This window comes from Triplophysa dalaica, chromosome 19 (genome assembly GCF_015846415.1).
Source record: "Triplophysa dalaica isolate WHDGS20190420 chromosome 19, ASM1584641v1, whole genome shotgun sequence".
In the NCBI taxonomy this organism is placed as follows: Eukaryota; Metazoa; Chordata; class Actinopteri; order Cypriniformes; family Nemacheilidae; genus Triplophysa; species Triplophysa dalaica.
In genome coordinates, this window is record NC_079560.1 from 20,063,815 (window position 1) to 20,091,778 (window position 27,964).

The 27,964-nt window shown below is 39.3% G+C and overlaps 1 protein-coding gene across 4 annotated transcripts; it reads left to right on the forward strand.

The window, feature by feature from the left end:
• On the forward strand, positions 1-27,962 carry sh3pxd2b (SH3 and PX domains 2B). 4 transcript variants are annotated; one of them, XM_056731508.1, is made up of 15 exons: positions 1-273; positions 5,562-5,642; positions 10,943-11,018; positions 13,643-13,719; positions 16,716-16,807; positions 18,640-18,665; positions 18,820-18,855; positions 19,595-19,729; positions 19,820-19,920; positions 21,164-21,251; positions 24,044-24,161; positions 24,243-24,430; positions 24,508-24,554; positions 24,853-24,978; positions 25,064-27,962. In XM_056731508.1, the coding sequence occupies exons 1-15, from the start codon at positions 202-204 to the stop codon at positions 26,495-26,497; spliced, it is 2,697 nt and encodes an 898-aa protein (XP_056587486.1). In that variant the 5' UTR covers positions 1-201; the 3' UTR covers positions 26,498-27,962. The 4 variants fall into 4 exon arrangements, with proteins under 4 accessions (XP_056587486.1, XP_056587488.1, XP_056587487.1 ...); XM_056731510.1 differs by lacking the exon at positions 21,164-21,251 and having other exon boundaries at positions 19,820-19,921; XM_056731509.1 differs by lacking the exon at positions 18,820-18,855.
• Positions 27,963-27,964: the final 2 nt, after the last annotated feature.

Genomic DNA, 27,964 nt, shown 5'->3' on the forward strand with positions numbered 1-27,964 from the left:
TCGGCTCTCTAGCTGGAGAGGAGGCGGCGAGCTGCTCTGACTGGGAGTTTACTCTGCAGGAAACCAGACGTGGACTGGAAAATCACAGAAACCGACAAACAACGAATGATTATACACGAATGCAGGAAAGTTGCTGACATTTGCTGCTGTGGATCTGAAGGTTATTTTGTTCATCTGTTTTCTGACTGAGATTATCGCAACATGCCACGGCGGAATGTACAAGAAGTCACTGTTGAAGACGTGCAGAAGAGACGAAACCCCAACAAACACTATGTGAGTTTATCACGATGTTTTAAAACAACTTTTCTGAGTGTTTCTCTCACGATTAAAAGCGTCGAGTGGTGTTTTTCATGTGTTTGTCCGAACAAAGAGACTGGAGATGTGATCGTCTCAGATGAGGATCATGTTACAGCACCAAAGAGTTTTTCGATCCGTAGGGTATTTATTGATGTCTGTTTTTCTGTGCTCTGATGTAAACTCTTAAACACTTCACTTCATTGAGTGCGTTTAATTTGACGTCTGTCCCGAAGTTTTGGGCCTGTCATTTAATTCCAGATGTTTTCACATCTGCATATTTGCAACAAAGACTCATAAGAGACCCAAATTATGACAGAATTTTAAGTTAAGTATCATGACTTATATAAACAGAGTTTGTGTGTTTGTAGCTGTGTGTTTGTTTGTGTGTGTGTTGTGTGTGAAGTTTTGAAGTAATGCTGCTGTAAGACCTCCTTGTTTTTCAAGGCCTTTTGTCCTCTTCACCACACCCTTAAAGTCCTGGACACCCCCTAAACCCACTCCACTAAACACACACATCTCATCAGTTACTGAATGTGTCTTCATCTTCTCCAATCCAACAAAATCGTGTCTGTTTTCCCTTAACTTCATGTTTTCAAAGAGATACATCACTCTAAAGAAAATGAAAATAGTTTAAGAGCTGTAAGGGAATGTAAAAGTTATCAGTTTATTTAGCCTGTTGTTATTTCACCCCAAATATCAAAATATTTTAAGGTTATTTTAAAGATATATGTTATGTAAACTTGTTGATTAAAACTTATTTTTTATCAAATCAGCTTAGGACTTCTTCCAAGCCTTATTTTAATGAGTAAAACAAAACATTCTTTGTGTTTGTTTCTTATTTGTTGTCTTTTAATAATGTTTGTGGTGAAATGATGCTGAGCTGAGGTGAGATTGACAAGGAGGGTCTCCAGTAGTTTGACTGAGTGATAAACTCATGACTGTTGAGTCTGTTGACATGAGACCAGTCAAAACATCATGAGTACTCCGCTCTACTCTGTTCTGCATTCTCATTTCTGGAATTTAAAGTTAATATGATTTTTTTATTTGTGTCATTATTATGAAGCAATCTCCGAGTTTACGTCATTCAGAGGAAAACACTTTTCCTTCCCTTATCCTTAACTGTGTTCACTTTTTTTCACTCTCTCAGTCTTTCTCTTAATATATTTTATATTACTGTTATTTTTTACTATTATATGGCTGTAGACTGCCTATGCCCTCATAAAAGCATTTTGATGTATACTGTCATCTGTACATATGACAAATAAACGTGAAACAGCTGGACTAGTGAAGTGTGATCATGATGAGGATGATCATGTGATTCAGACTCTGATAATGAGCTGATCTTCACTATTAGGGTGGTCTGTAGTTCAGAATACAGTGTGAGGAAGCAAACAGACAGTTATAAACTTCAGCTATAAACATGCCTGCCTGTATTTTATAGATCAACACAGGACCCTCGCTTTGAAATGTGGGGACAATTCAAGGGTTGAGTTTGTTTGTTGTACATCTATGATTATAACAGACCTCTGTTTCCCACCAGAAACCTTAGTTTAAACCATTAGTTAGTGTGTAATGTTAATGTTCCAGCATAAATAATACCTGCAAAACGATAAAGCTCAAAGTTTAGTGACAAGCGAGATATTGTCTTTAACAGAATTCACTTTTCATTCAAAGATCTCAAATAACACCCTCATGACTTTAACATCAGCTGTGAAAGCTCTTCTGTGTAATAGACTGATAATGTGTGTGTGTGCGACTGCGCATAACTCTTAAATACTTCTATGAAATGTCCTTTGAAGTCCTGCTTGCAAATGTCTTCTGGTCAATCTGCTTGTTTTACTATCCAACTCGGGTCCAATATAAGAATACAAAACTAACACTTCTGTTATTAGTTTTCATTAATATAACCTGTCTGACGTCAGTGTCATTTCCCTCGCCATAGTAGGAGAAAAATGCGATCTCCAACAAAGATTGACGTTTGCACGTGCACTATCAGACCTCCGCTAGCATGTTTTTAACCGATAAAGTGAAGTTGCCGCCATTGTTACTGTTTATTGCTAAAAGCCAAAGTTTATGAATACACATGCACTGAGAGGAGCACAGACCAATCACAACACCCTGAGAAGCAGAACTCGCTAATATGGTACAATAGACTTGAAATATGTGCAATATAAAGCTTTTTTTTAAATGAGAAACATGAACATCCATTGTTAAACACCCAAAAAAACATAAATCAAAGCCTTAAAAACAGCTAAGACTGGCTCCTTTTATGACGAGAACAGAGCGAATGAATAAATCCGACTGATTTGGAGTATAAATCAGTGCTCTACAACAGTGATGTCTATAAATGCCCCAATGTTAGTGTTGTCTGGATTTCCTGTTAGCATAACCGTTTAAATACAACTGTTGTTAAAAACAGACATTCTCTTGTTGTTTGTAAATGTTTGTGCTACAGGAATGAGTGAGACCTCAAAAAATGCATCTAACAACATGCAGGCAGAAAAATCCCATAGTTTTACATTGAAGAGGGATGATAGTAAATGCTTGTGCCCAAAGAGTGTCAGTCAAACTGGTTAAAATGGCTTTCATTTTATTCAGAAAATCAATAAGATTAAATCAAGAGCAAGGGAAACATTTGCTCTACTCTAATCTGTTTTTCCTGTACAGATTTCCTATAGCTCAGTGATAAGAGCATTGCGTTAACAACGCACGGTTGTGGGTTTGGATCCCAGGGGATTGCAAATACCTATGTATAGGATAATGCAATGTAAATCAACCAAAGCGTCTGCTAAATGCATAAATGTCTAAAATATTTATTTCAAGAAATGTCACATATGTCTCTGTCATGAGAGTTCGATAAGAGATGTCAACAATGTGTCACACTGTGCTCAGATTTGTCAAGTCTGTAGGGCTGTGCAATTTATTGAAAATGAATCGTAATCATCAATCTTGGCCTCAAACAATTACAAAAACTAAATAATCGAGGTAAAACGATTATTGTGTCTCTTTCTAGTCTTGTGGTATAAATCCACAGCGCACCCCTTACCTTTACAGTGCTATTTATTAACATTTATTTTTCAGTTTAATTCACAGTTTAATCTGCAGGTTTTAAAAACAATTCTATGTTGTTTCAAAATTTAATGAGTTATCGTGTTAAATAACCAGGATCTCAATATTGGCCAAAATAACCAAGATTATGATTTTGTCATAATCGAGCTGCTCTACAAGTCTGCATCCAAAAGTCAATATTACTGACGATCTCCATATCAACTCAAACATTTCTCATTAAACATTGACTCAAATGTAGATTTTATCACATCTGCAATCTACATTCATTTACATCTCCACACTCTTCATGTGTGTCATCAACTACACTCTCATTTCTTTCTGCTTTTATTTCTCATTTGAGGAGAAACATCTAAGAATGAGTTGAAACATAAATATAACACAACGCAAGAAATATCATTTTTCTCTGTTTCATGTTGCAGAGTGAATAATGTGACTGTCAGTACATGACTAGATGATGGAAGTCTTCAAGATGATTTTAGATGACAGACAGTGTTGTGAAGGAGTGTATATATGTTATTTTTAGAGCTGTGTGTGTGTGTGTGTGTGTGTGTGTATCACAGGAAAACTGTAGCAGATGGTCAGTGTTTGGCATTTGGATTGAGTTTAGAAGCTGTTTTCCAAGCTCAAATGTGTACCAGTGAATCATTCTCGAGTCAGCTTGACAATATGCCCTCATTTTCATTTTCCAACACAACACTTTACCAGAATTCAGTATTTATTTGTGTACATTGATATGATTACATTTGACATTTTTGTATGATCTGGTTCCGCCCAAGTGTCAGTTGGAGTTGTTTTTTTTGCTAATAATATTCATGCATTGTTGTACAACTCACATCATACATGTTCTAGTTTTACACAAATGTAATATAAATTATAGGGGTCCACAAAATGTGTCTGTGAAGTTTCAGCTCAAAAAACACCAGAGATCTTTTAATATACCATGCGCTACATGCCCACATTTGCTTGTAAGGAGAAACAAGCTGTTTTGGTGTGTGTGTCTTTTTAAATGCAAGTGAGCTGCTAGTCTCCACCCCCTTCTCAGCAGAAATCGCAGCCATGGCTGTGAGCCTGTGCTTCCAGCGACAAAACAATAAAGTATGGACACATAAAGCAAACGAGAAACAAGGTCTCGTCTTTGAACACCAAACACATTGTTTTCGATAAGCACACCTGTTTCCCCCAGGGCCATTCTCGATGCCCCTCCAGTCCCTGTTGGTTTTCTGAAGTGAAGAAACTAAATACAAATGCATCGTCAAATTAACCTCACACAGGACAATCCCATCGCATCTTGACAAGCCACACACTGCTTTCTAATAGTGGACGGACAAACGTGTCACAGTGACATTTTTTCTACTTTTAAGTTACTGGGGTCCCTGGGGTCTTACTTAAAAAATACCGGTACATACAATGTCTTTATTTGCAGATTTGCCTCGCTCAGTGTGGATGATTTCCATTGAAAACTAAATAAATCCATCGCTCTCTCATCTCCCGTGAGGTTGGGAACATTGTTCTGTGGTGGTCTGTGCAGTCAGCAACAGAACAGTTTGTAAGCTTTGCTACTTTTGCCATGGTGTTGGAACTTCACACATGTGAAAACAACAATGGCGGTGGCGCAATGGGTGGACACATCGAACAAGGAAATATTATAATAAGAACGACTACTTACGTCCTTCAGAGCACGATTTCTGAAGCGCTCATTTCTCAAAGGCTTGCAGAGATAGGCTCACATAAAAAAAGTTAATGATTTGTCTTTTTTCAAGTTTTCTGTGAAGTTGGCAGATGCTCAACAGACCCGATTTGAGCATTTAAACATGGAAAAAGTCTGTTTTTCATGAAATCACCCCTTTAAATGAAATAGCCACACTGTAAAAAGATAAGGTTTTCCATGAGATCAGATTGTGTTACTTGCAACGAATAGACATCAGGGCAGACACGCCCAAGTGCTGTTCAGTGAATGGCTGTGACAAGATCTTCTGAATCTGCTCCTGAGCTGTCATCTTGTGATGAACATCTGCTCATCTAGTACAATGTCAACAGGACCTCCAATGGCATGAATTGAATCTCTGGTTTAGCTGTGTCCGCCTTCAGGGTTTACATCCAGTATCTTCAGCAGCGTGCTGGGGAGTTCATCAAAAGTTCTTCACTGATGTGTCATGATTTTGTAAGTTGACTTGGGTTTCATTTTTTCATTGCAGGTTTACATCATCAAAGTTTCTTGGTCTGATGGCACCAATGAAATCATATTCAGGCGCTACAGTAAATTTTTCGACCTCCAGGTGAGTCTTTAAACTTGTTCTAAAACTTGATGAATATGAGTGTGTCTTTGCCTTACTCAACTCAACTCAACTTTATTTATATAGCGCTTTTTACAATTTTCATTGTTACAAAGCAGCTGTACATGAGACACATTGAATACAAGTATGAATTCTAAATGAATTATGAAGCCTTACTGTTAGCGAATATGGCATAATGGAAAATGATGCTGTTCTTCACCCTTAAACGCTGATAGAGTTTGATTTTGTGTGAAAAACTGCACAGTTGTCATCTGGATTGGTCAGAAATCAAGTTTAAATGGCAGCCATGAGATTAGAGCCCACATTGAACACTCTGCTGTAAAGTTGTGTACCTTTAGGCCCATGTTTGTTGGTTTGGAGTTGGATGTTGCTCTGCTCATGCTAGACTTCACTTTAAGCAGACATTTGAAACAAGTAAAGTCTTCTTTGATTTGATTGGCCTCATACATACTGTGTCCTGTTCATAATGCTGCAGTTTGGCTATATTTGAATATCACAGAGCGGTTGGCATATTTTTGTCCACTGTTCCTTAAATCACTGTTAAATACCAAATCAACAAATTGCAACTTAATAATCGATTTTGAAGAGGGCATATTTCTGCGAGAACACTGTTCCTCCTTCCTAAAGATAATTGACCTGTCTGCTTCTTTAAAGGAACCATTTTATTTGCTGGATTTGCCAAATGTTTATTTAGGACACTTGAGGTTTAAGAGTTAGCACTTCACCTGAGTTACAAACAACCCAGACTCTCTCTCTCTCTCTCAAAGGAATTTTCACCAGAATGAAGTTGATTAAACAATGACTAATAATTCACTGCTCTCAGGTTTGCTTCAGCAATCAAACAGCACAAAGCCCAGATCTGAATGTCATTTCACAGTTTTCACACCTCATTTATTGTTACATGACATTAGGATGGGATATTCTGCTTTACTGTCTATTGTGTGCCACAAAAATGGCTTTGTCAAATGGACTCAATGTGCATTTAAATGAAGCACTTTTGAGTGAAATGTGTGTCAAGCCTCTGCTGCTCTGTGCCATAGAAAGCTTGCAGCTGACTATTTACTGTGTAATTTAGAGGTATTTTTGCCTTGAAGTCTATCGTTAAACACATGAAGTGTTGTTTTTGGTAATTTCGTGTTTCAGCCTCAAGTCTGTGTATCTCCTTTTTTTACCATGGTTATATTACAGTATTTCTTGACTATAGTGAAAACCTAAAAAAATATGGTTGCTGTAGTAAAACAATGATTATGACAAAATAATGTAGTAAAACCATGGTTTTGCCCTAAGTAATCTAAGCACCATGTTGTTGGCTGCTGTTGCCTTTGATATTTGTTTATTTTTACTGTATACAATCGCTGGAATTTTCATGCTCTACGTAAATATTTTGGTATTTCTTCTCAGACGATGAAAACAGTCTGTCATTTTGTTTGTTGTTGGATACAGTATGTGTGATATGGTGGACAGTAAGCTACACTATAACCTTATTCAGTCAAAGTTGTCGGTAGTGATATAAACTGTAATGCGGTCAACAGATCTGGAACTACTTCACTGGCGTGAGATTACTGAGAAGTAATACACACCCTTAAAACAAGGCCGGACAATGAATTTCTCCAAGAAGGAACTTGAGAAACTGGATCATAGGACTGAACCAAATGGGCAGAATGCAGTCCTGCTCAACATACATTTAATAATAATAAATATAGTTTGGATACGCTTCTACTATTTAAAAACATGTTACGAACAGCACTATATTCTTGACATATCCTGCTTAACCTTGTGTGTAAGATACTGATGGAGTATTTGGATGTTTATTCTTTGTTAAACACGCTCCATTTCTTCATGTCACTCATTTTTATCTAAGGCAGTTGATGTGAAAAAGCTTGAGTGCAGACTCGTGCCATCTGTTAGATTTGGTTTGTATTGCAAGAAATGAGTCATTTTGACCAAAATCCTAACTGAAACACAGTGAAATTTATGCATTTAAAACGGCAGTAGTTTGCTCACCACACTGAATGAAGCATTCAGCAGCCCTGTCTGTGGTATAAATAACGGTGCGTTCTGTGTTTATGTCAATGATTATAGATTTAACACAAATCCTATAGATATTTCTAAAAAAGATCAGTAAAAATCTAATTAAAAGGGTGAATAAACAAGAAACAAAGAGCCAGAAACCTGTATATTAAACTTTATTTTTGGGTACGCTTGGGTATATTGAAACGGAAAAGTCCTTGATCAAACAGGATCAGGTTGTTTTACATTTAAGATACAGTTTAACAAATACAATGTCACAAAATTAGCAGTTAAGAGAGACTGCAATCATATGAACCGCTGCCGCTTATGTGAAGGTGATGTTAAATTTGACGACAGGTAAAGGAAGCAATGAATGAACGATACGCTCCCTGTTGTAACATCCACCCATTGTAAAAATAAAACATCTTACATCTAGTGGATAGCAGTAGCTATAGCATTAACGTTAATGAATGAAAGAAATCACTTCACGGATTTTGAGAATCAATATTGAATCGACAGCATTTAAAGAAAACTACTATTCGATTTTTGGTTATTTTTGCCCAGCCCAGAATTGATGGTGATGAATGTGGAGTTATTGGGGGAGTTTAGTACTTACAAGCATAAAACGTATCATGAATTATACTCCGCCACATACCAGAAGTGTAGGCTTGTATTTTCTAACAGAGCCGTCATATCTATTGGCAGCTTTTCCTTCAATGTCCCATTCAACACAACCATCACAACACAGTTGATTTGTAATGAAGTTCATGAGTTGTGTTTGATTATAAAGCTAATTTCAAGCATACCAGCGTAGACCCAGATGCAACGGTTGGAGATGTCTTCCAAATGGAGTATTTCCAAATGTTTGTGTGTTCAGGCGTCTGACATCTGTTTGTCATCAGTGTGTGGATTCGAGAGATCATCACATCAGACAGACGACTAGATTTCTCTTTGTTTCGCAGTGAAAAGGATTCATTGGAGGTGTCTTTTACTTCAATGATGTTTCTGTGAAAATTCTATTGTCACCTACTGTGTTCATCCAAAATCAGATGCTTTTCATGTTTGGCCTTAAAGTCACATTTTTTTCAGCGAATAACAGCCATGAATCATAACAGCAGCAGAAAAATGTAGCCTAATATTTTGTGTTTGAACTCAGGGAGGAACTTAAGTCACATGAGGGTGAGAATTTCCCTTCAAGTCTCTGCTTGTGTTATCATTATTGACATCTTTGTGTATGATGTCATGACCAGTAATGTACATAGAGCAGGATATGACCTCACCAGACCGGATACATGATCATAAACACACTGCTGACGATGAAACATATAAGAACAAAATTATTTTAAGACCAGTTCACACCAAGACTTTGACTATAATGCTTTGACTAAAAAACGGTTCACTTCACACCGCAACTTTAACAATTATCACCATGATTGGATCACTTTATTTCAGCTGATGAACAATTAATCATAGACAGCCAAGAAAAATACATTTCCATTTAAAGAGCTTGTGAATTTAAAATGTGACATTGCCACTCCGAATATACTAATACTAATAATATACAATCATTTGTAACGTTTTATATAGCGTCTCGCCTGATGTAAACGACAACTCTAAATAACGTGGAAAATATCGCCTAGCTTAGGAGTTACATAAAATATATCAGAAACATGTGGTCTGAACACATACCATATCTGCCGCTTTTGTTCTGACTACATGTAACAACTTAAGAAGATAACTTTTTTACGTCTTACCTGTTAATGCAATCCTTTCAGACGTCAGAGGCAACGCTCAAATCCCTGTGGATGCTAAGTTTTGCTTTAGCATGAAGCTATCACTTTAGCTCTCCGTAGCGCAAGATTACGTTGTTATTAACCGATGATTCCCCAGATGTTATGAGCGTCAGAGCTTAATAAATGAAGATGTTTCCATGACATTCCCCAGATGATCGCTTTTAAACACAGCCATCTAGATGTGATTTAAACTCAAATTCCTGCATTGGGCGACCTGACAGCGCTAATGAGAAATCCTTGTTATAAGCTTACCGTTAGATAAGACAATTGTTTTGAACACTGGCACCTCTGTGTATTTACTTAAGAATCGATTTCTGATTATCTTTATCCCAAAATGATCGCGGATTGCCGCTTTAATGTCAATATAATTGTTTATGTTCGATCAGATGAATAAATGCTTCAAAAGTGTTGTTTCTTGTCAGCTTTGATGTTAGCTGGTGCATTAACTGATGTTCGTAACTTCTTGACATGTTTTCGTGTTTGATTCAGGCTGACACTGCATTGGTTTGTTGTCTATGTGTCTTCGTTCTGCAGCTGCTGAGTCACATTGAACACATTGTTCTTCAGTTTAATGAATGATCGGAGCACAGTTAAAGCTCTGTGTGCCAGCAACGTTCATGTGTGACCCTACCTTTCTGTAATGAAAGTCCCGCCATCGGTAATTTTGTTGCATTCTGCAGGGTGACAAGTTTCATATTCTGTCAGTCTTTGTTTATTCCAGTAGACGATACAGACACTGTTTCATCACAGGCACATTACATCATGACTCATAATACTCTTGTGTGACATGTGTCAGCGGTGCATTGTGGGTAAATAGTTCAACTTTAAGGTCGTCTGGTGCTGGAAAATTCTCCTCGGCTGGTGAATGTGCTGGATCTGCTGTTGTCATTAGGGAATGAATGTGTCAGACGCACATATATGACGAGTTTTAAGGCCATTCTCTAAAAGAGCGCAGGTGCACAGCAGGTTTTGGATTTGAATGACCACTGTTAAGATTGTAGAGATGGGAGGTAAATGTGACAGGAGGGAATAATAACCTATAGCTTGCGTGGAGAGATCCTCCTGGACGTGTGCAGAAACAACGGGGAGGTTTTGGGTACAAAAAAAGTTTCCACTATGTCAGTAGATCTGCAGTAGGTAGAGCAGGCCACGCATACACAAACACCATCTGTTGAATGGATTATTACAGTCAGTATAAGAGTCTGTGAGATGCACAAGACCTGCGTGTACATGCTTTCGTTTTGATATATTCACACCAAATTATAATAGATTGGAAAAGAACGTATGTTATGCTCTTAACTCTAGAACCGTATATTTGTGATCATTTTAAATGAAGGTTGTGAAACACAGTTGGTATGGGTCATCTGAACTCATATACTGTAGTATATTTGAATATTATTTGCCTTCATTTTAATGTGGATTACATTACAGAAAGGAAAGAGTTGTGAATGCTGACTTTATATCATTATTGCTTTCTAGATGGAGCTTCTGGATAAATTCCCTGTGGAAGGTGGACAGAAGGATCCAAAGCGCAGAATCATTCCCTTTTTACCAGGTAAACATCGCTCCCCAACAATCCCCTGTATACGGACCTAGTAATCAAGTCACGGTTCATAGAGACAAGCTGATCTCTGATGCTGTGATGTCGGCCTGTGTCCTATAAAAACTGTGTAAATCAAACACACATTTGGACAGCTCATGGCTGAGGCTTACACCAGCACTTTAACACTGGATATTGACTCTACACTGTATAAATGAATCATTCAGAAAATGACACTGTGGACAGTCAGTGCAATAGATTGAAGTGGAAACACATTAGATTTGGATAAGTGTGAACACATTTGTTGGAGTCATGGAGCATGACTTTTGTTTCTCAAGCTCAAACTTCACAAAAATCAAAAAGGTTCATCATTCATGATTGGTTGCTTTCACTTGAAGGCGGGACTTCCTTTGTCAGATTGACCATATTGAGTGTTTCATCTACCCACATTCATATGAAAAGCAGCGGCGCATCTTGTTATGATCCATCTGTGTCTTTGTCACAGTGAATTCTGGGATTGAGTCTTGCAGAAGGATGTTGTTCACGTGATGCGGTATGAGAATGTATTTGAACTAAGATTGTTTAGTAGTCAAAACCTGCTATGGGGTAGTATTGGGAACAATACAATGCTTAATAAAAATGCCTCACAATCCTGCCTCAGTGCACTCTGACCGTACATCTGTAATCAAATGTGATGAGTAGAGTAAATCAGTGATGATGAAACCTTTATTAGTTCAGATTCAGATGATAAGAACTGAATGTTTGTGTGTGTAATTGCTCTTTGTTTATTTGTGAGACGCATCGCGCCGGATCCAGTGTGAACTTTAGAAATATTTAGAAATATAAAAGGTTTGATTGTCTTTTGTCCCGTCCAGTGTAGACAGGGTGTTACAGGTACACAGCATCACTTTACAGATTCAAGACTTGTATTCGTCATATACACAGTTATATAGAGAATATACAACCAGTAGTAAAATGCAGGTCAGGTGCAATTATAATAAAATACTAACACAAAAGGGATGAATCATTTAAAGAGAAAGTCTGTGATTGAAAGTCGACTGTAAATATTGACGTGAACAGGAATGTGCAAGAGAATGTGCAAACAGATGGTGGTTACTTAGCAGCAACAAGAACGAGCAGTCAGTGCCGTGTGAAAGTAGCAATGTCACTATATTGGATGATGAATGTTCTTAGAGGACGATAAGTGAAACAGATCAATCTGCACATGAAGTTGAAAGCGTCTTTTCCTGAAGACTTTAATGAGCTTGTTCAGGGGCCTCGTTTAAACCAGCGGCAAGAATGCCTTTCCAAAAACCTGCAGCACTCGGACAAGCAAAACTGCGTATGTCTGCTGCTCAGACCCTGATGTCTGAGACAATAATGAAAGTTGCTGTGTATCACATCTGTGTGTACGCAGGTTTTATAAATGAGGCCCCTGGTGTGTTCTGTTTTATAAAGAGTCAACTCAGCAGCAAAATGAAGAGTTAAGAACCACTGGTTCAAACATTGTTTTTATAAACATTAAATATCCACTTGTTAAGTTTTGACAAAAAAAGTAATTGCGTTTTAGGGTCTAAACCTCCACTCTTTTCAAGAGAGATGATGTGGAAACGTCACAGCCAATCAGAATGCTTGTACGCTTATGCATAAGCTGTGAACTTTAGTCGTAGTCCCTAGCCCACAGTGTTCACCATTTGTGACCCTGGATCAGTAGTCTTAAGTCTTAAGTAGCACACGAACATTTTTAGTAAAAGACAAAAATTCATGCATGGTTCAAAATGATCGATTTTTCTTTTATGCCAAAAATCATTAGGATATTAAGTAAAGTTCATGCTCCGTGAAGATATTTTGTAAATTTACTACCTTAAATATATAAAAACTTTATTTTTGTAAATGGATGGCATGCCACATTGCCCCTGATTAACAACCTCAAAGGCGATTTTCTCAATATTTAGATTTATTTGCACTCTCAGAGTTTTAAACGGCTGTATCTCAGCCAGATATTGTACTGTTCTAACAGCTCAATAGAAATCTTATTTATACAGCTTTCAGATTATGTAAAAATCTCAATTTCGAAAAACTGATTGATAAGACCATTTAATTGTTCAGGGTCACATTTCAAGTGAGCTGAGTCCGTTGAATATGTTCTGTATGTGTTTGTCCGTTTTTGGATAAATGATTAACAGTGAATTCTAGGTATGAAGCAGTAATTGTGGCACTGCTAGCATGGGTCTTCATCTGTGCTATAGGACCATCACATGAAAACATACAAAGCATCATCTTATACAGGTCCTATTTGAATGAAGGAAGGAAGGAAACCCTTCAGAGCAGCAGGTGAAAGACCTGAGCCGGCTCCTGTGGGCTGCTTGTGTTTGCACATGTTTTACTTTAGTTGGACTACGCCAGCTAAATCGCACCACACCGTATGGTCAGCAGGATATGAGTCAGAAAACATAAGTGCTTCATTTCTGCTCATTTCTTGCTGGAGCACAGTCTGTGTTTGGACAAGTTTCGTGCTTGTGGTCTCCTAACATCTGAATAAATGACTTGAAGGGGCATGACGGGACATTCCCAGAAGTTTCCCCTGAAGAATGGTGACGGTGAAAGTGTTTGTCATGATATTCTTCCTTTCTCTACAGGCAAGATTCTGTTCCGAAGAAGCCACATCAGAGACGTGGCCATGAAACGGCTGAAACCCATCAATGAGTACTGCAGAGTAAGTGTCACTCTCTCACCACCAGCTCAAGAACATCTCCTCATGACGGAGTGTTGTGTATGTGCACAAGACACAGTGTGCTCTCGTGTGAATAGAGTTAAGTGCTGAGAAGTGTTTTAACATGGAAGAGCGCTCCGTCTCCAGACGCTGAGCGACCGCTGGAAGGGTTAAGAGGGGGAAAAACCCCAGGAATTCACATTTGGTAATGTGTGCTTCAGGGCAGAGGTTGGGAGCTGCGCTGAGTAAGCCTGCGTCAGCACATCACAGCATTTCTTGACTTTTTTAAGGAAAATGCAGCCCACAAGCAGACCATTTGTTTTATTTTTACTACTTTATTTTTCATAGTCAGGTATAAACGCCATTTTCAGGATGTTCACATCCATAGCAGTGCATATTCCTCATGAATGGACAAGAAAAAAAAAAGAAAAAAAGTGTGTTGTCTCCCAAAAAACTTGTTCTTTTTTGTAACATCTTTATTTCCATTTTTTACATAGAAAAATTGTGCATAGACTGACATTATTTGGATGTTTAGTAAAATATACAATACAATACACCTTTTTTTATATAGCATGGTAACCGAAGTTCACCAAGGTGCTTTACAACATGCTATAAGACAATAAAAAGACGTTTAATAAATAGGCACAATAAAACATAAAGATAAATAAACATAAGACATAAAAATAGCATAGATATACACAAGCTGTAATCTGAAATCAAAGATAGGTTGTCAAGGGTTATCAAAAACAAAGAAAATAAGTAGATCTTCAAGTAAGATTTAAATACAGGCAGGGTTGGGGCAGTTCTTATATGGGTGGAGGTTATTCCAGAGTCTTGGGCTGGCAGCAGAAAATGCATGGTCGCCACGGGTTTTAAGATTAGTCCTCGGGGCATGCAGCAGGTTAGAGTTAGAGGATCTAAGAGATCTCGACAGTGTAAAAGGCTGCAAAAGTTCAGCAAAGAACACTGGAGCCAAGTTGTGAAGTGACGAAAAAACAAACAAGAGTTTTTTTAATCAATTCTGTACTTCACAGAAAGCCAATGAAGTGAAATTAAAACAGGCATAAGAGACTCATATTTGTTCTTTCCGATGAGAAGCCGAGCTGCTGCATTCTGGACTAACTGTAGGCAAGAAACCAACATACAGAGAATTAAAATTGTCAAGCCTCTACATTACAAATGCATGTATTGCTATTTCCAACATCTTTAAAGACAAGAATGGCTTTACTTTGGAAAGGAGCCTGAGAGGGTAAAAACAAGACATGACAACAGAACTTATCTGCTAATCAAAATTCACGTTATTGTCAAGCGAAACACCTATGTTTCTAACACAGGAGGTAGTGTATGGTGACAGAGATGAAGTATCAAAGTCATAGACACTATGATCATTGGGTCCAAACAAGATGAATTCAGTTGTCCTCTAGTTAAGACATAAGATATTACTTGATAGCCAATTTTTTTTTGTCAAAGCAATCCAAAATGGGCGTGTTTATTACCACGCTTTATCCCTTCGAAAGTATGACTGGAACCATTTCAGTATATTGGTAGCATAGGCATTCTCTGAGAGATTTTATGTCACTTCCATAATGCTGGAAGTGCCCATCTGTGAGTCTCTAGAGAAAGATTTCACCTCAAAAATAACTATCTTTCCACATATCATTCATCACAACTCACATCAGCAGCTGCTAAACAAGTGATGTTTATCATCAAGTGTGTCTATCTACTGTCCATATACATGTCATTGTATATTGATTCATATAACTGTACGTTATGATGATATGTTTGTTTCAGTATTTTAACAGTATAAGTTGAGTTATGTTAAGGCATCAGTCAGGTTAGAAGTGCTGTTTGTGAAGGAACGTTTCAAGCTGTTAAACATGTGCTGGGATAAAAGTGCTGACCTCTTCACCCCCTCATGTGCTGCTGTATTATCTTAATGAATGAGGTGAAAGGTCACAAAGCTGTTTTGTCAGGTGAATGAAAGCCCATCATTCCCTAGAGGTGATTTCATGAAGGTTGTTTCTTAAAAAGGCTTCCAGATTCTTCCTTTCTATTGAAAGATGTCAAACAAATACCTGCTGAATCTATGTTAACTGTCTGTGATTGTGTTCATGAGGATACCTGACATGTCTGCAGCACGCAAACCCGAATGACACACACACGGCGTTGTATCCCACAAAGGTTCAGATGTGCACAAAAATAAAACTAAAGATTTCTTTAACTTCAAGATGATAACACCACTTGCTAGATTTCACATGTAATGGAAAGAGATGAGAACAACATAAAAGGCATTTGTCTGACATGTTCAGGACATAAAGTGTTCTGTCTCATATAGTGTTTCTAAAAACAGGCCGCTGTATACTCACTAGCATTCAACAAAGAGTGAGCGAGTGTTCCTTACACACATCACAAGCCCATCTCTCACACACACACACACACACACAAACACACACACAAAACAATCAAGGTAATGCACGGCGGTGGAGAGCAGCAGTAAAGTGCATTAGCTGTAATTGATGTCAGTGTCTTTGGGGAATGCCAATGAGTCTGAGGAGACATCATGTGGTCTCCATGGCAACTGACATCAGGAAGATGCGTTACATCCATTCATCTCCACACAAACACAATACAGAGAGTCAGCTTAAATCAGTCTCATCATCTGAACGAAACAAACAACAGAACACACACGTCGTTAGATGAATTCATTACAATCATAACCGATGAGAGATGTTTAAAAATCTGTCTCACAGCCAAGTAATGAAAGTCACCTTGAGCAGATGCTGGAGAGAGAGAGAGAGAGAGAGAATGTGAAAAGCACTCAGCTTCATTACAAAACAAACACCTGATGTCAGCCGGCAGACTCATTCTTCTGTGTTTGTGTGTGTCTGCATTAAAACATCTCAGATGATCACTAAGATCACTATGTGTACTTAAATCTGTCAAAATTCTGACAACGATTAAACATTGAATGTTTTTGTGTATTTTTGTGTGTGTGTCAGGCCCTCATCCAGCTGCCCGTCTACATCTCTCAATGTGAGGAGGTCCGCTTGTTCTTTGAGACCCGTCCTGAAGATCTGAATCCACCCAAGGAGTACGACACACCTTCAGTCACACACACAACACGTTACCCCCTCTCAAAACACACACCATTGAATATTAACATACAGATCATGGATTATGAGAGAGGTGATGACACAGACCCAGAACCCTCTGGAGTGGTGGTGAGTGTGCCATCTGTGACCCATCTGTACCCGCTGATCTTTCGCACACACACACCAATGACCACTGTGACCTCACACTCATGTTCAGCTGTCACTTTAATACATGATCTTTCTATAAATACATCTGTAGACTGTATGTTTCAAAGGTTTTATCTGCTTAAGGTTACACAAGCATACTGATCATGTTATACCCAACAGACATTTCAGTGATAGTTCACCCAAAAATACAAATTCTGCCATTGTGTATTCACCCTCTTGTCATGTCAAACCCTGGTGTGAGTTTCTTCTGCACAACACAAAAGACGATATTTTGAAGAATGTCGTTAACTGGACCTCATTCACTTGCATTGGTTTTGGAGCATTGGAGGTCCAGTGCTGTTTGCTTCCCATTTTTCTCCAAAATATCTTCTTTTATGTTCTGCGGAAGCAAGTCGTGCAGGTTTAACATGACAAGAAGGAGAGTAAATGATGAGAGAACGTTCATTTCTGAACGAACTTATTCCACCCAAATGTGCTAGAGAGGGAAATGGTCTAGATGGGTGATTCTCACGAAATCTTGATTCTCTTAAAAACACTTGAATCCACATGTTTAAGTGCATTCATTTCAAAACTTTAGCTGACAGTTTAACACAATTATTAACATTTTTCATTACGGAAAAAATTCTCATTACTGTAACCATTTAAAACTATTATCCCATAGCATATTTTGCTAAAAAGAAATGCAAAGCCACGATGCCTAAGCAAGTTTTTTTAATCACACTGAAGACATTAATGAGTTATACATGAATATATATTTAGACATGTCACATATTTTAAATGCAGAAAACTACCTGAATCGGTAATGAGAATAGAAAGAGTGGTTTACACAATGTGACGAAGTATAATCCAAAGTATATCTTTAATAAATCCTCTAGAAAACCACAGGAACAGAATCACGTGTAGACATGAACAAAGGAACTGAAGCAAACACAGATCTTAAAGACCCAGATAAATCAAAACATTTTTTTTCCTTTTTATTAAAACTGAGTGAGCCTCAAAGACGTCAATAAACTGACAAAATTCTCAACCAGGAGATATAACCATTCAAAACTCACACTCGCTCAAACAAATGTCTAAATTCCGTGACATCAGGCACACTTCATTTTACATTTACGCTTTTGGCACATTGTGTATTGTATCTGAGTATGAGCAACCTCAACACATCAAATAAAGCTGCGTGTTCCAAGGGACTAAAGAATAAACTCAGAACTCTATCTTTGTGTCTGTGGGTGTAAACGTCTATATATAACGTCACTGAGGATGAGAATATCCATCTTGAACACTTCTTTATTCTACATGAATATTTTGTAATGATATTTTTTTGTCTTTTAAGAACATCTAGTAGAACATAAAATATTTGTTTTTCGTCATGCTCTCAGACAAACCAGGAGACGTCACGGTAATGAGAACGCCAGCAGAAAAGCAGTGAAGTACATTAATAATGAATTCCTATGTCAGGATTATGTTGTGTCCAAGAGAACACAGTGATCTTTATTATGAGCGTTATTTTGCGTGTCTATTTTCATTCAGATCTTTACGGCCATGATGTTTCAAGGGTTTCGTGAGAATGACCCGTCTCCGGGTACTGAAGACAGTAATGATGTGAGCACATTCCTGCATTAAACACAACACAAGCATATTTAAGTGATCTTTCTGATTACAGGGAGTCCAGCGGCAAGAAGAAGTCAGGTGAGAAACTGAATCATGTGTGTGACGGGTGAGTCTCTCTGAGGTTTGAGCGCCCTCTGCTGATCATAATGCGCTTCATCATGCGGCTCGCAGGCTTTCATGTGTTTACTGTGAATGTTCTCTAAACATGTGCACCTGCTCTCGTTCTCATCAGGCATTGTGGAGCGAGCGACTTCTATCATAAAGAGAGGTAGTGACAGACGTTTGTGTAGTGGTGCTCTGTGTGTCTCTGAGTCTCTCTGTGCGAGGGTCTCTGAGGTGGGCAGGGTCAAACGTCTCCTGTGTGATGTGCATGGCCGTGTGGTGGTGGCTTACAGCGGGATTTCATGATAATCACAATGTTCACTCGTTTCGTAAGAGTGCTTTCACAACGTGAATGTTATTTCACAAGGGAAGAGAGAGCAGAGAGAACCTTTATGAGTTGAACCACTTTCTGTATTTGTCGAAGGAAAGGAAAGAACGGGTGCTCTTTCCCTATAGAAGACGTGTGTGGTGTTAAAGGAGCTCTTTGCTGGTGGTTTCGTGCTCTCTTGAACCTTGACACAATCATTTTTGTATAGCCCGTCTCTCAGTGTTCTCATCATGTTCAGTGTTTTTCAAAACATGACAGCACTTTCTCTGTGAAGGATTTCATCCGTTTCATCAGTTTCTGGATCATTTCATAGCTGACAACATGATTGAGGAATAGATTACAGACAAAACAGGAACGTCTTATTTCATTCACACACCCGTTTGTGTCATGAAATCCTTCACAGACCTGAGCAGATAAATATTCAGCTGGAGCAAATCCCTTAACTAATCCTGTTTAACTAGCTGCTAATAAAGTGTCATGGAGTGATTTGGTGATGATTTGTCCCGGCCCAGCAGCCGTGTGTGTCTTCTCGTGTCTGCCCGTCCGTCCATACATGCGTCCCGCTCTGTTTCTTCAGGAGGAGACTCGTCCTCAGCCGACCCGCTGCCGCTGGATCAGTATGTGGCCGTCACAGACTATGAGAAACAGGAGAGCTCTGAGATCAGTCTGTACGCGGGACAGGTGGTGGAGGTCATCGAGAAAAACGAGTCCGGTAACGACCGTCAGTCAAGAGCGTGATTGATGATGATACTGATGAAAGCCGATGATAAGTGAAGTGCTCTTCTTCTGCGCGTCCTCACAGGTTGGTGGTTTGTTAGTTCAGAAGAGGCTCAGGGTTGGGTACCGGCCACGTGTCTGGAAGCTCAAGATGACCCTGATGATTTCTCACTGCCAGCAGAAGAAGGTAAATATCCAGCTGACACCTCTCGTCTGTCCCGTGAAGGTGACGTGTGGCATTTCTCTGATGTTTGTAAACACTTTAAAGCGTGGTTCTGTTGGTTGAGCTGAGTTTGAGAATGTTCTTCTTAAGAATGATTTATGAATCCGGCCCCTGGACTTTAGCTCAATGTTTTCACTTTGTAAAACTGTACAGATACCTGGAAAATGTGTAGAAGTATATTTCACCTCTGCACTGCAGCCACATCATAGCAACATGCGAAAATACACCTCAATCACCCTAGCAACACCCCGGCAACAGTTTTGTCACCTTTGAATGAGGTTTCTAGTTGCAGTCTGAGCAGTTTTCAGATAACAATCTTTAAAGTGTTTGCATTCCGTTTGATGCTTTTTATTTCCTTATAAAATGTCAAGAGAAAATAGCACATAATGTAAATACATTGTCACAGAATTAGAATATGTGAATAACTCAGTTTTGACAAAAATGTCAGATGAAGGCGATCATTTCTTGCTCAAATTTACAAATAGACAGTTACTTTGGTGCAGCACACTTCACCTTTCTAGAAGATTCATTGTTGTTACATGAAGAATAACAATGAGAGGGTTTATTCAGTATTTGATAGAGTTAACCGTCTTTCTATTTGGAAACTCATTCAAATGACGTGTTTAACAGCACTATACACATAAAATTCTCTCGCTGTACATCATCATATGGAAGATCAGGATTTCAAATTCAGTTTTTTCTTGTGTCTCCACTTCCTTATCATCTCTTCTTTATCTTCACTGTAAAGCTGCTTTTCAACACATTGTGAAAGTTGTGAAACTTAAAGTCGTCATGAAATCAAAAGTCTGATTGTTTTACAGATTTATTATTAAAATAAATTCTCTGTGCACATCATGACTTGTAATCTCCTCCTCCACCTCTGGAAACGACCTCTCTTCACTTCTGGTCAGGAGGAATAGCACAATGACTGACAGATGTTCAAATCTTTCACCTTTTACTGATCCAATCAGTTGTCGGTGGATCAGTCCCGCCCTACAAGTTGTTCTCATTTCAGAAGTCGTTTCTCTCGGGTATACATCATGATACGGAAAAAAAGACAATCACTTGTTCCTTTCCTGACGACTTAAATGGAATTATACAGACAAATAAATGAATTTTGCTATGTGCTTAACACTCTTTCAGCTGTGTGATTTCTGCTGGATGTTTGTTGTTCACATGTGTGTGTGTGTGTGCTTGTTCTCTGCTGGAGTGTGCCGGAGGTTCTGGTCACTGCCGAGACACATGGGTCGCAGGCGTACTTTAGGGGATCTGTTCAGCACAGGCTTTGGTCAAGGTGGAGAGAACACCACTTTATGATCTGCTGTGTGCATGCTGTGAATGTGCTGAAGCATGTCATCATGTCATGTCACTGTAGCACCATTCACTCAATGCTTGTTTATATTCTCTTTGTTTTACTGAATATATGGCTGCAACGACTCATCGATAATAATCCATAATGAAAATAGTTTTATTATCGATTTACTTGGTCTGTGACGTCATTTGTGAGCTGCGCAGTTTTAAGTCAAACGTGTTTTGCATGCATCAAGCCACGCAGTTTATAAGGAGAGAGGTGTTTTAAATGACAAAATGAAAACCTAATTTGTGGCATTTGCACTTTGCAAGTATATAAGAGGCTTAAAACCCTGAATTGGGGGTTTGTTTAGTTCAGAGGTGGGAACTGTACTTCACAGTGCGTCACTACATTTGAATAACAAATATCTCACTGTTCATGCCACAAAAGAAAAATGATTTCCTTGGCCAACCACCCCTCCCACCCACGTTTGGGAGAGACTACTGTCGGCTGCGTCTAATATGACACACGTGAATCAACTCATCAGCCTGGGTGTGTTAACTAGTGAGACACCCACAACACTTTTGGAGAAGGCTTATGAGTTCAGTTGTGTTTCCTTTCCCATCTCTGATCTAATCTTATTAAACTTGTTATCCGATTAATCGAAAAAAATAAGTTGCAGCCCTAACTGAATGCATGCAAGATCCCGTCCGTACAATATCTTTCTTATTTCATGTTTAGGAGACGAATAACATTTATAAACCGCAGATCAGTTCATTAGTGGTTCCCAACCTCAACCCCCCCAGGAGTTCACATATTAAAGGTCAAATAGAGATGCACAAAAAACTGTTTCATTAATTATTTGTTATCTATATAAAGATTATATAGGAATAGATTTAAAAGCTTGTAATGCCATGATAATAAGGATCATCTCTATAGTCTCTGTTGTGCTTGTCAATGTTACTGAAACGTCATAATAGAACAGTGACAACAATCCAGTCATTCTTGATCATGAAAAGGTTTAGACACTATCTCAAAACTTACCTACATTCAGTTTTTATCTCAATTACTGTTAATAACTTTCTCAGTAACTGCAGCTGACATTGGGAACCACTGAACTGATGTTGAATAATCTATGTTTTGTCTTGAGCACTCTGTTAATATCAATATCAAACAAACACGATCACAAATGAAACATATCTAATATACCAGGAATGAGCAGGAGAGAGAGAGAGAGAGAGAGCATCAGTGTAGTGAAGGTGAAATGGGCATTATCATGGATAAATCTATTTACTTGATTTGATTTGAAATGAAAGAGGATTTGAGGTTTATTTACTCTGGAGTCTCTGGGTTTATTGTGCTCTTGATATTTCATTTCCTTCTTTCGTCCTTGTGTTGAAACACATTTCTATCTCTCCACATTGTTCAGATCACAAAAGTCAGGACGATTTAGATTGAAATGTATAGTGTTTATGTGACAGCATCATTTCCTTTATCAATGTTTTATTCACACTTACTGATCAACTTTAAACAAGTCAGTCAAACATTTTAATGGCACTGGATATCATCTGTGATATCGTCATGAATTGGTTAATATTCCCAGAAAAGAAATACTTCTGTTCCTTTCCACACAAACTCTTGTTAAATGTAATGATAGTCAGCATTGTGTCATTGAATATTTCAGACATATGGCACTGTTCTCACACAGTAGTGATGCTGAGCATTGAGTATCATGTGTTCAGATTGTCATTTTGTTGTTCATTAACACACAGATCATCTCTGAACCATCATCTGCTCCTCACAAACCATAAACACAGATGACAGTCAGCTCTTTAAAGGGAACTCATGGTACAGAGAGATGTGTGGCTTAATGTGTTGTGATAGCCTTACACTACTAGCATTTTTCGTTTGTCGAAAAAACCCTACATGTAATACTCATGTTAACCAAAGGAGGGCGCCATGTTCTTTTTCAGTGATGTATAATGGTTGCACGCACAGGCAGCTAAACTTGACACAGACACACTGATCAGTTCTTCAGTTAATATAAGGTTCTGCAGGATAATACTTTCAGGATAATACTAATTGACTTTTTGATGTTGATTTATTAACCTATCGTTATTGTCTTCTCTCTCTCTGTCATCAGCTGACGTGGGCTAATATTCACTTGTGCTCTAATAAAGAATAAATAACCAAATCGCAAACATCTTATTATAGTCTTAAATAGTCTGAACTGTTTTAAAGATGATTGTTTAAAGCTATTTATTAATGCATGTGTACCTTGAACAGAATCTTTCTGATACTGAAAGCTTTCTTCTTTTATGGCAGGCTGGCTGGCTTGTGTCAAGAGGACATATAGCCACCTACTGTCCCCATGTATTTATTTATCTGATCTTATGTTTGACGTCTCATATTTTCCTGTTATATATGGGTAACGTGTGTGCTTTGCTGCACCGTTAAGAGAACGGGTGTAAGTTGCAACTATTTGAAGTCACAGTCTCCGAGTTAAACATTTTTTTCAAAGTTTATGAATACTGTGCCAGTTCCACTGTTTTTTATTTTCGCATTTATAAATTCGATGCCATTGTTAATATATTAAGTCATACATCTCTCTATTCCCAAGGTTCCTTTTAAAATATCATGTACTTTAGATTTATCACTGAATGCTTTTTGCCAAACGTTGTTGGAAGCACAAATGACCTTTAACACATGAAAGGATAAAGGTGTGTCAGGAACACAGAAGCAGTGGTTGTGTTTGATGTATGAACATGGTAACATGTGAAATACTCTGTTCACAGAGGAGAAGTACACTGCCATCTATCCATACTCAGCACGTGATCAAGATGAAATAGATTTGGAGAGAGGCATGACGGTCGAGGTCATTCAGAAAAACTTGGAAGGCTGGTGGAAAATCAGGTACAATACATCGAAATTTCTTTAAAGAAGACAATAAAATGGTCAAGCTCTGTCTTTTGAACTGAGTGTTGTTCTTCTCAGGTATGAAGGGAAAGAGGGCTGGGCCCCGGCGTCCTATCTGAAGAAAGCGGACATTCTGAGTCAGAAGATGGCTGCCGGCGGTCCGGTTCATGCCAGCACTAATGATCTGGACGTGGCTTTCAAACAGCAGAATGCACACAGAGAGAATCAGAGGGACAGACTGACACCGTTCTCAGACACCAAACGCAGTACGTTCAGCCTCAAACATTCAGTGTGTTTAATTAAATACATCACACTCCTCTAAACTCTTCTCTCTTCCTTATAGAAGCAGAGGCACGACAGAGACCTCCACCACGCCGGGATCTCACAATAGTAAGAGTGACGTTTCATTTCTCGGATGTTCTAGGGAGGGCAAAGGTTGGAGATGCTTGTCCTAGTTGCAGAGAATAGGAAACATGGGGGATACCAGGTTTATTCTTGGAAAAAATGTGTGCAATACAGCCAGGGTTAGAGATGTACATAAACTGTGTCCATGTGTATAACCTACGATCAAAAAATTATCTCCTCCTCCTAGTCATAATTATGACCTCTTCATTCAAGAGCCTGATACCATGTCAAGTCGGCATTACTCTGTTTTTCAAAACCTGCTTGTCTTTTATTCCTGGCACAGCCGCGAGGAGTGAACCTGCCTAAACCTCCAGTGCCCCCTCAGGTAGAGGAGGAGTATTACACCATAGCTGACTTTCAGACAAACATCCCCGATGGCATTAGCTTCCAGGCGGGATTGAAAGTCGAGGTTTGTGTAACATCAACTGCAGAACCACACATCATCCAGGTGTTGTCCACGTGCATCTCACCACTTCTCCCTCTGATGTGTTTAGGTCATTGAGAAGAACTCCAGCGGCTGGTGGTACATTCAGATAGATGACAAAGAGGGCTGGGCTCCATTAACATTCATAGACAAGTACAAGAAGACCAGTAACGCCACCAGGCCAAACTTTTTGGCCCCTCTTCCTGGTGAGATGGCTCAACTGAAGCTGGAGGACACCTCAAGCAATAACACCAGCTCAGAAGATAGTTGGTCCAAGCCCCTGCCGGACGAGCCCTTGTCCAACTCTGATTTCTCTAGCCGTCCAAAACTGAGAGAATGGAAGTCCAATCCGGTCAAGAGCAGCTCTCCTTTTTCTACGCCTTTACCTCCACCTCCCTCCTCTCCCACAGCTGAGGAGAAGCCGGCTTTACCACCCAGGAGAGAATCCATCAACAAGAGCCTGGAACTGGAGGACAAACCCAGAGTGGACCTTTCCAAACCTCTCCCACCCAAACCTCCGGCCCCGGGGGTCAACGTCCCGTTGATAGCGCCAAAAGCCGCTCCCGTCAAACCTGACAAACCCCCGGAGCTCAAGAAGGAGGAGAAGAACAAGCAACTGTACCTGCGCAATGAGATGGGCTTAGAGTGTGGCCACAAGGTGTCGGCCAAGGAGGTGAAGAAGTTTAACCTGAAGCACGTGCCCAAGCACCCCCCCAAACCCAAACCGGATTCTCTAGATGACGACAAGCCTGATTCAGTCAACCTGGCCCCGTTTCCAAAGCCAAAACCTGTTATCAGACCCAAGCCTACCCCTGCAGCTAAACCAGAGCCCGTAGCTAAGAGTGAGCTGGATATCACAAACCTGAGGAGTAAACTGCGGCCATCTAAACCTCCAGAGCTTGCCAGCAACCCAAGTGAAGCAAGTCCACAGAATAACGCCTTGTCCAATGCATCCGACGGAAGATTAAACGAAGAGCAAAAAAACCTGAGTAAACAACAAAATGGCCACCAGCCGTCAGAAATGTCTAAACCGCCAACAAAAGAGCCACCACAAAGACCTTCCGTTGCTCCCAGAAGACCTCCACCGCCGAAGAAGAGTTCTGAACCAGCTAGTCCCACAGATGTCAAAGACTTTCAGGAGGCCAAGCCAGCCCCTCCTCCTCAAAACAGACCCCCGCCACCCAAAGCCAAAGCTGTCGCTCCCACAGCCTCCAGGGAAAAAGATGAAGCCAAACCCAAAGTGCCTGTGCCACCCAAGCCCCTCATGAAACCAGGCCCACCCAAAGAGAAGCTGCCACCTGTTATCAAAGAACCGACCAGAGACCAGCTGTTCTTAGCCGTGGCCGACTTCGATGGAGACGAGCAGACGCCCGCCTTTAAGGAGGGAAGCGTTTTTGAAGTGCTGGAGAAACAGAGCAGCGGCTGGTGGTTCTGTAAAAATGTGAGCGATGAGCCAGTGATGGAGGGCTGGATCCCTTCCAATTACCTGACCAAAAAACCTTAGGTACTCCTTAGGTACAAACCTTATTTAATCCACACCTTTTATTTATGGCTACCATAACTTGTTTTTTTAATGACATTCCATGCCATCTTTTGTGTGTGTGTTTAGTATCTTGGGCTCTTGGGAGGCTCAAGATCATTCCCGTTATGTATCTCTGCAGGTGAAACTTACTAGCAATATATAACGGCCCTCTCTCGCCGCTCTTTATGATAATGTGCCTGTGTAAAATGCAAAGTGCTCAGTGCTTTTGCGTCCTATATGCAAGCAAGTCACATGTTTATTACTTTTACTAGTTACAATTAGCAATCGTAGAGCTTATATAAAGCCTGGAGACGCCCATAACAGTCATCAGTCTTGACTCTGTCTGAAATGCTTTCGAGTGCTAAAACTACAAAACACTTTCCTTGTTGATCTGTCTTCTTTTAAATAAGTAGAGTATAGGGTTTGTTTTGTCTTATGTTTGCACTTTTTAGACTTGCTGCAGACATCTGCACTGGAACTGCTAAGTGAAGAGAAGGTGCAGAACATATAAAAACAGTCCTGAGAAAACGGTTTACAGTACAGTGCCATCCATTTCTAAATGAATTGAAAATCTCCATCTCATTTTTGCAGTACTAATGTCCAGATGTAAATAAGAGTAACAGATTACCTCAGAGCGAGCGTCATTATTTTCTATACCAGTATTGCCCAAAAGTATTTTCATGACACTGAGAAAAGTGCTTCGATGCTTGACTGGTTTCAAGCCTAGATTTGATCAACATGGTGACTTTTGAAATCATGTAGTCATTTTTTACTTTGTGCTTTGTTGTCCATTCATGCGGAGAGTGTATGAGGTGCCCAGTTTAACTTGACAATACTGGGAGCTCCAGAAATGAAACGCTTACATGAATTTATGCTCATCAGCTCCTAGTTGCTGTAAATCTCTTCTCATCTGCATCAAACACAGGAAGCCGAATGAAGGTTATGAGAGAAAATCTGCAGGTGTTTCTCATCCGGTGTGATGTGTCGTGTTGGTTTTTTTATGAGCAGTAGCAACACACAGAAGAGGGTCAATCTCTCACATATACTGTATGTGCATGAAGACCGAACATGTAGGTGGGAAAGGATCTGTATGGATGATCTGTTGACACATTGAGCATTTGAGTTTGACATTTGTTTTCTCCCTTATATTTCATGTTTTTACTTTGATCTTTTTTACATGATGTTAACCAAATAAACATTTTACATTGTCAAAAATGCTTTCCATGACGTTATTGTGCCATCACAGTCATACTGAATGTCAATCAAAATATGGATTCATTTAGCTGATGCTTTGATTCAAAGACGGTACACATAGCTGTTTTCAAGTCAAAATAAAAAGTTTTGAATGGAAACTTCTTGAAAATTGTGGCGTTCACAGCTGATCTCAGTTCTTTGAATGCGTAGTGAGGAAGCGTCATGAGTGAGGACATCAATAAGTGTTTTATCAAC

Coding starts and splice junctions, on each gene's coding strand:
- sh3pxd2b (XM_056731508.1), top strand. CDS start 202: ATGCCACGGCGGAATGTACAAGAAGTCACTGTTGAAGACGTGCAGAAG. Junction 18,666..18,819: donor CAGCGGCAAGAAGAAGTCAG/GTGAGAAACTGA, acceptor CGTTCTCATCAG/GCATTGTGGAGCGAGCGACT. Junction 24,979..25,063: donor AGGCGGGATTGAAAGTCGAG/GTTTGTGTAACA, acceptor TGATGTGTTTAG/GTCATTGAGAAGAACTCCAG.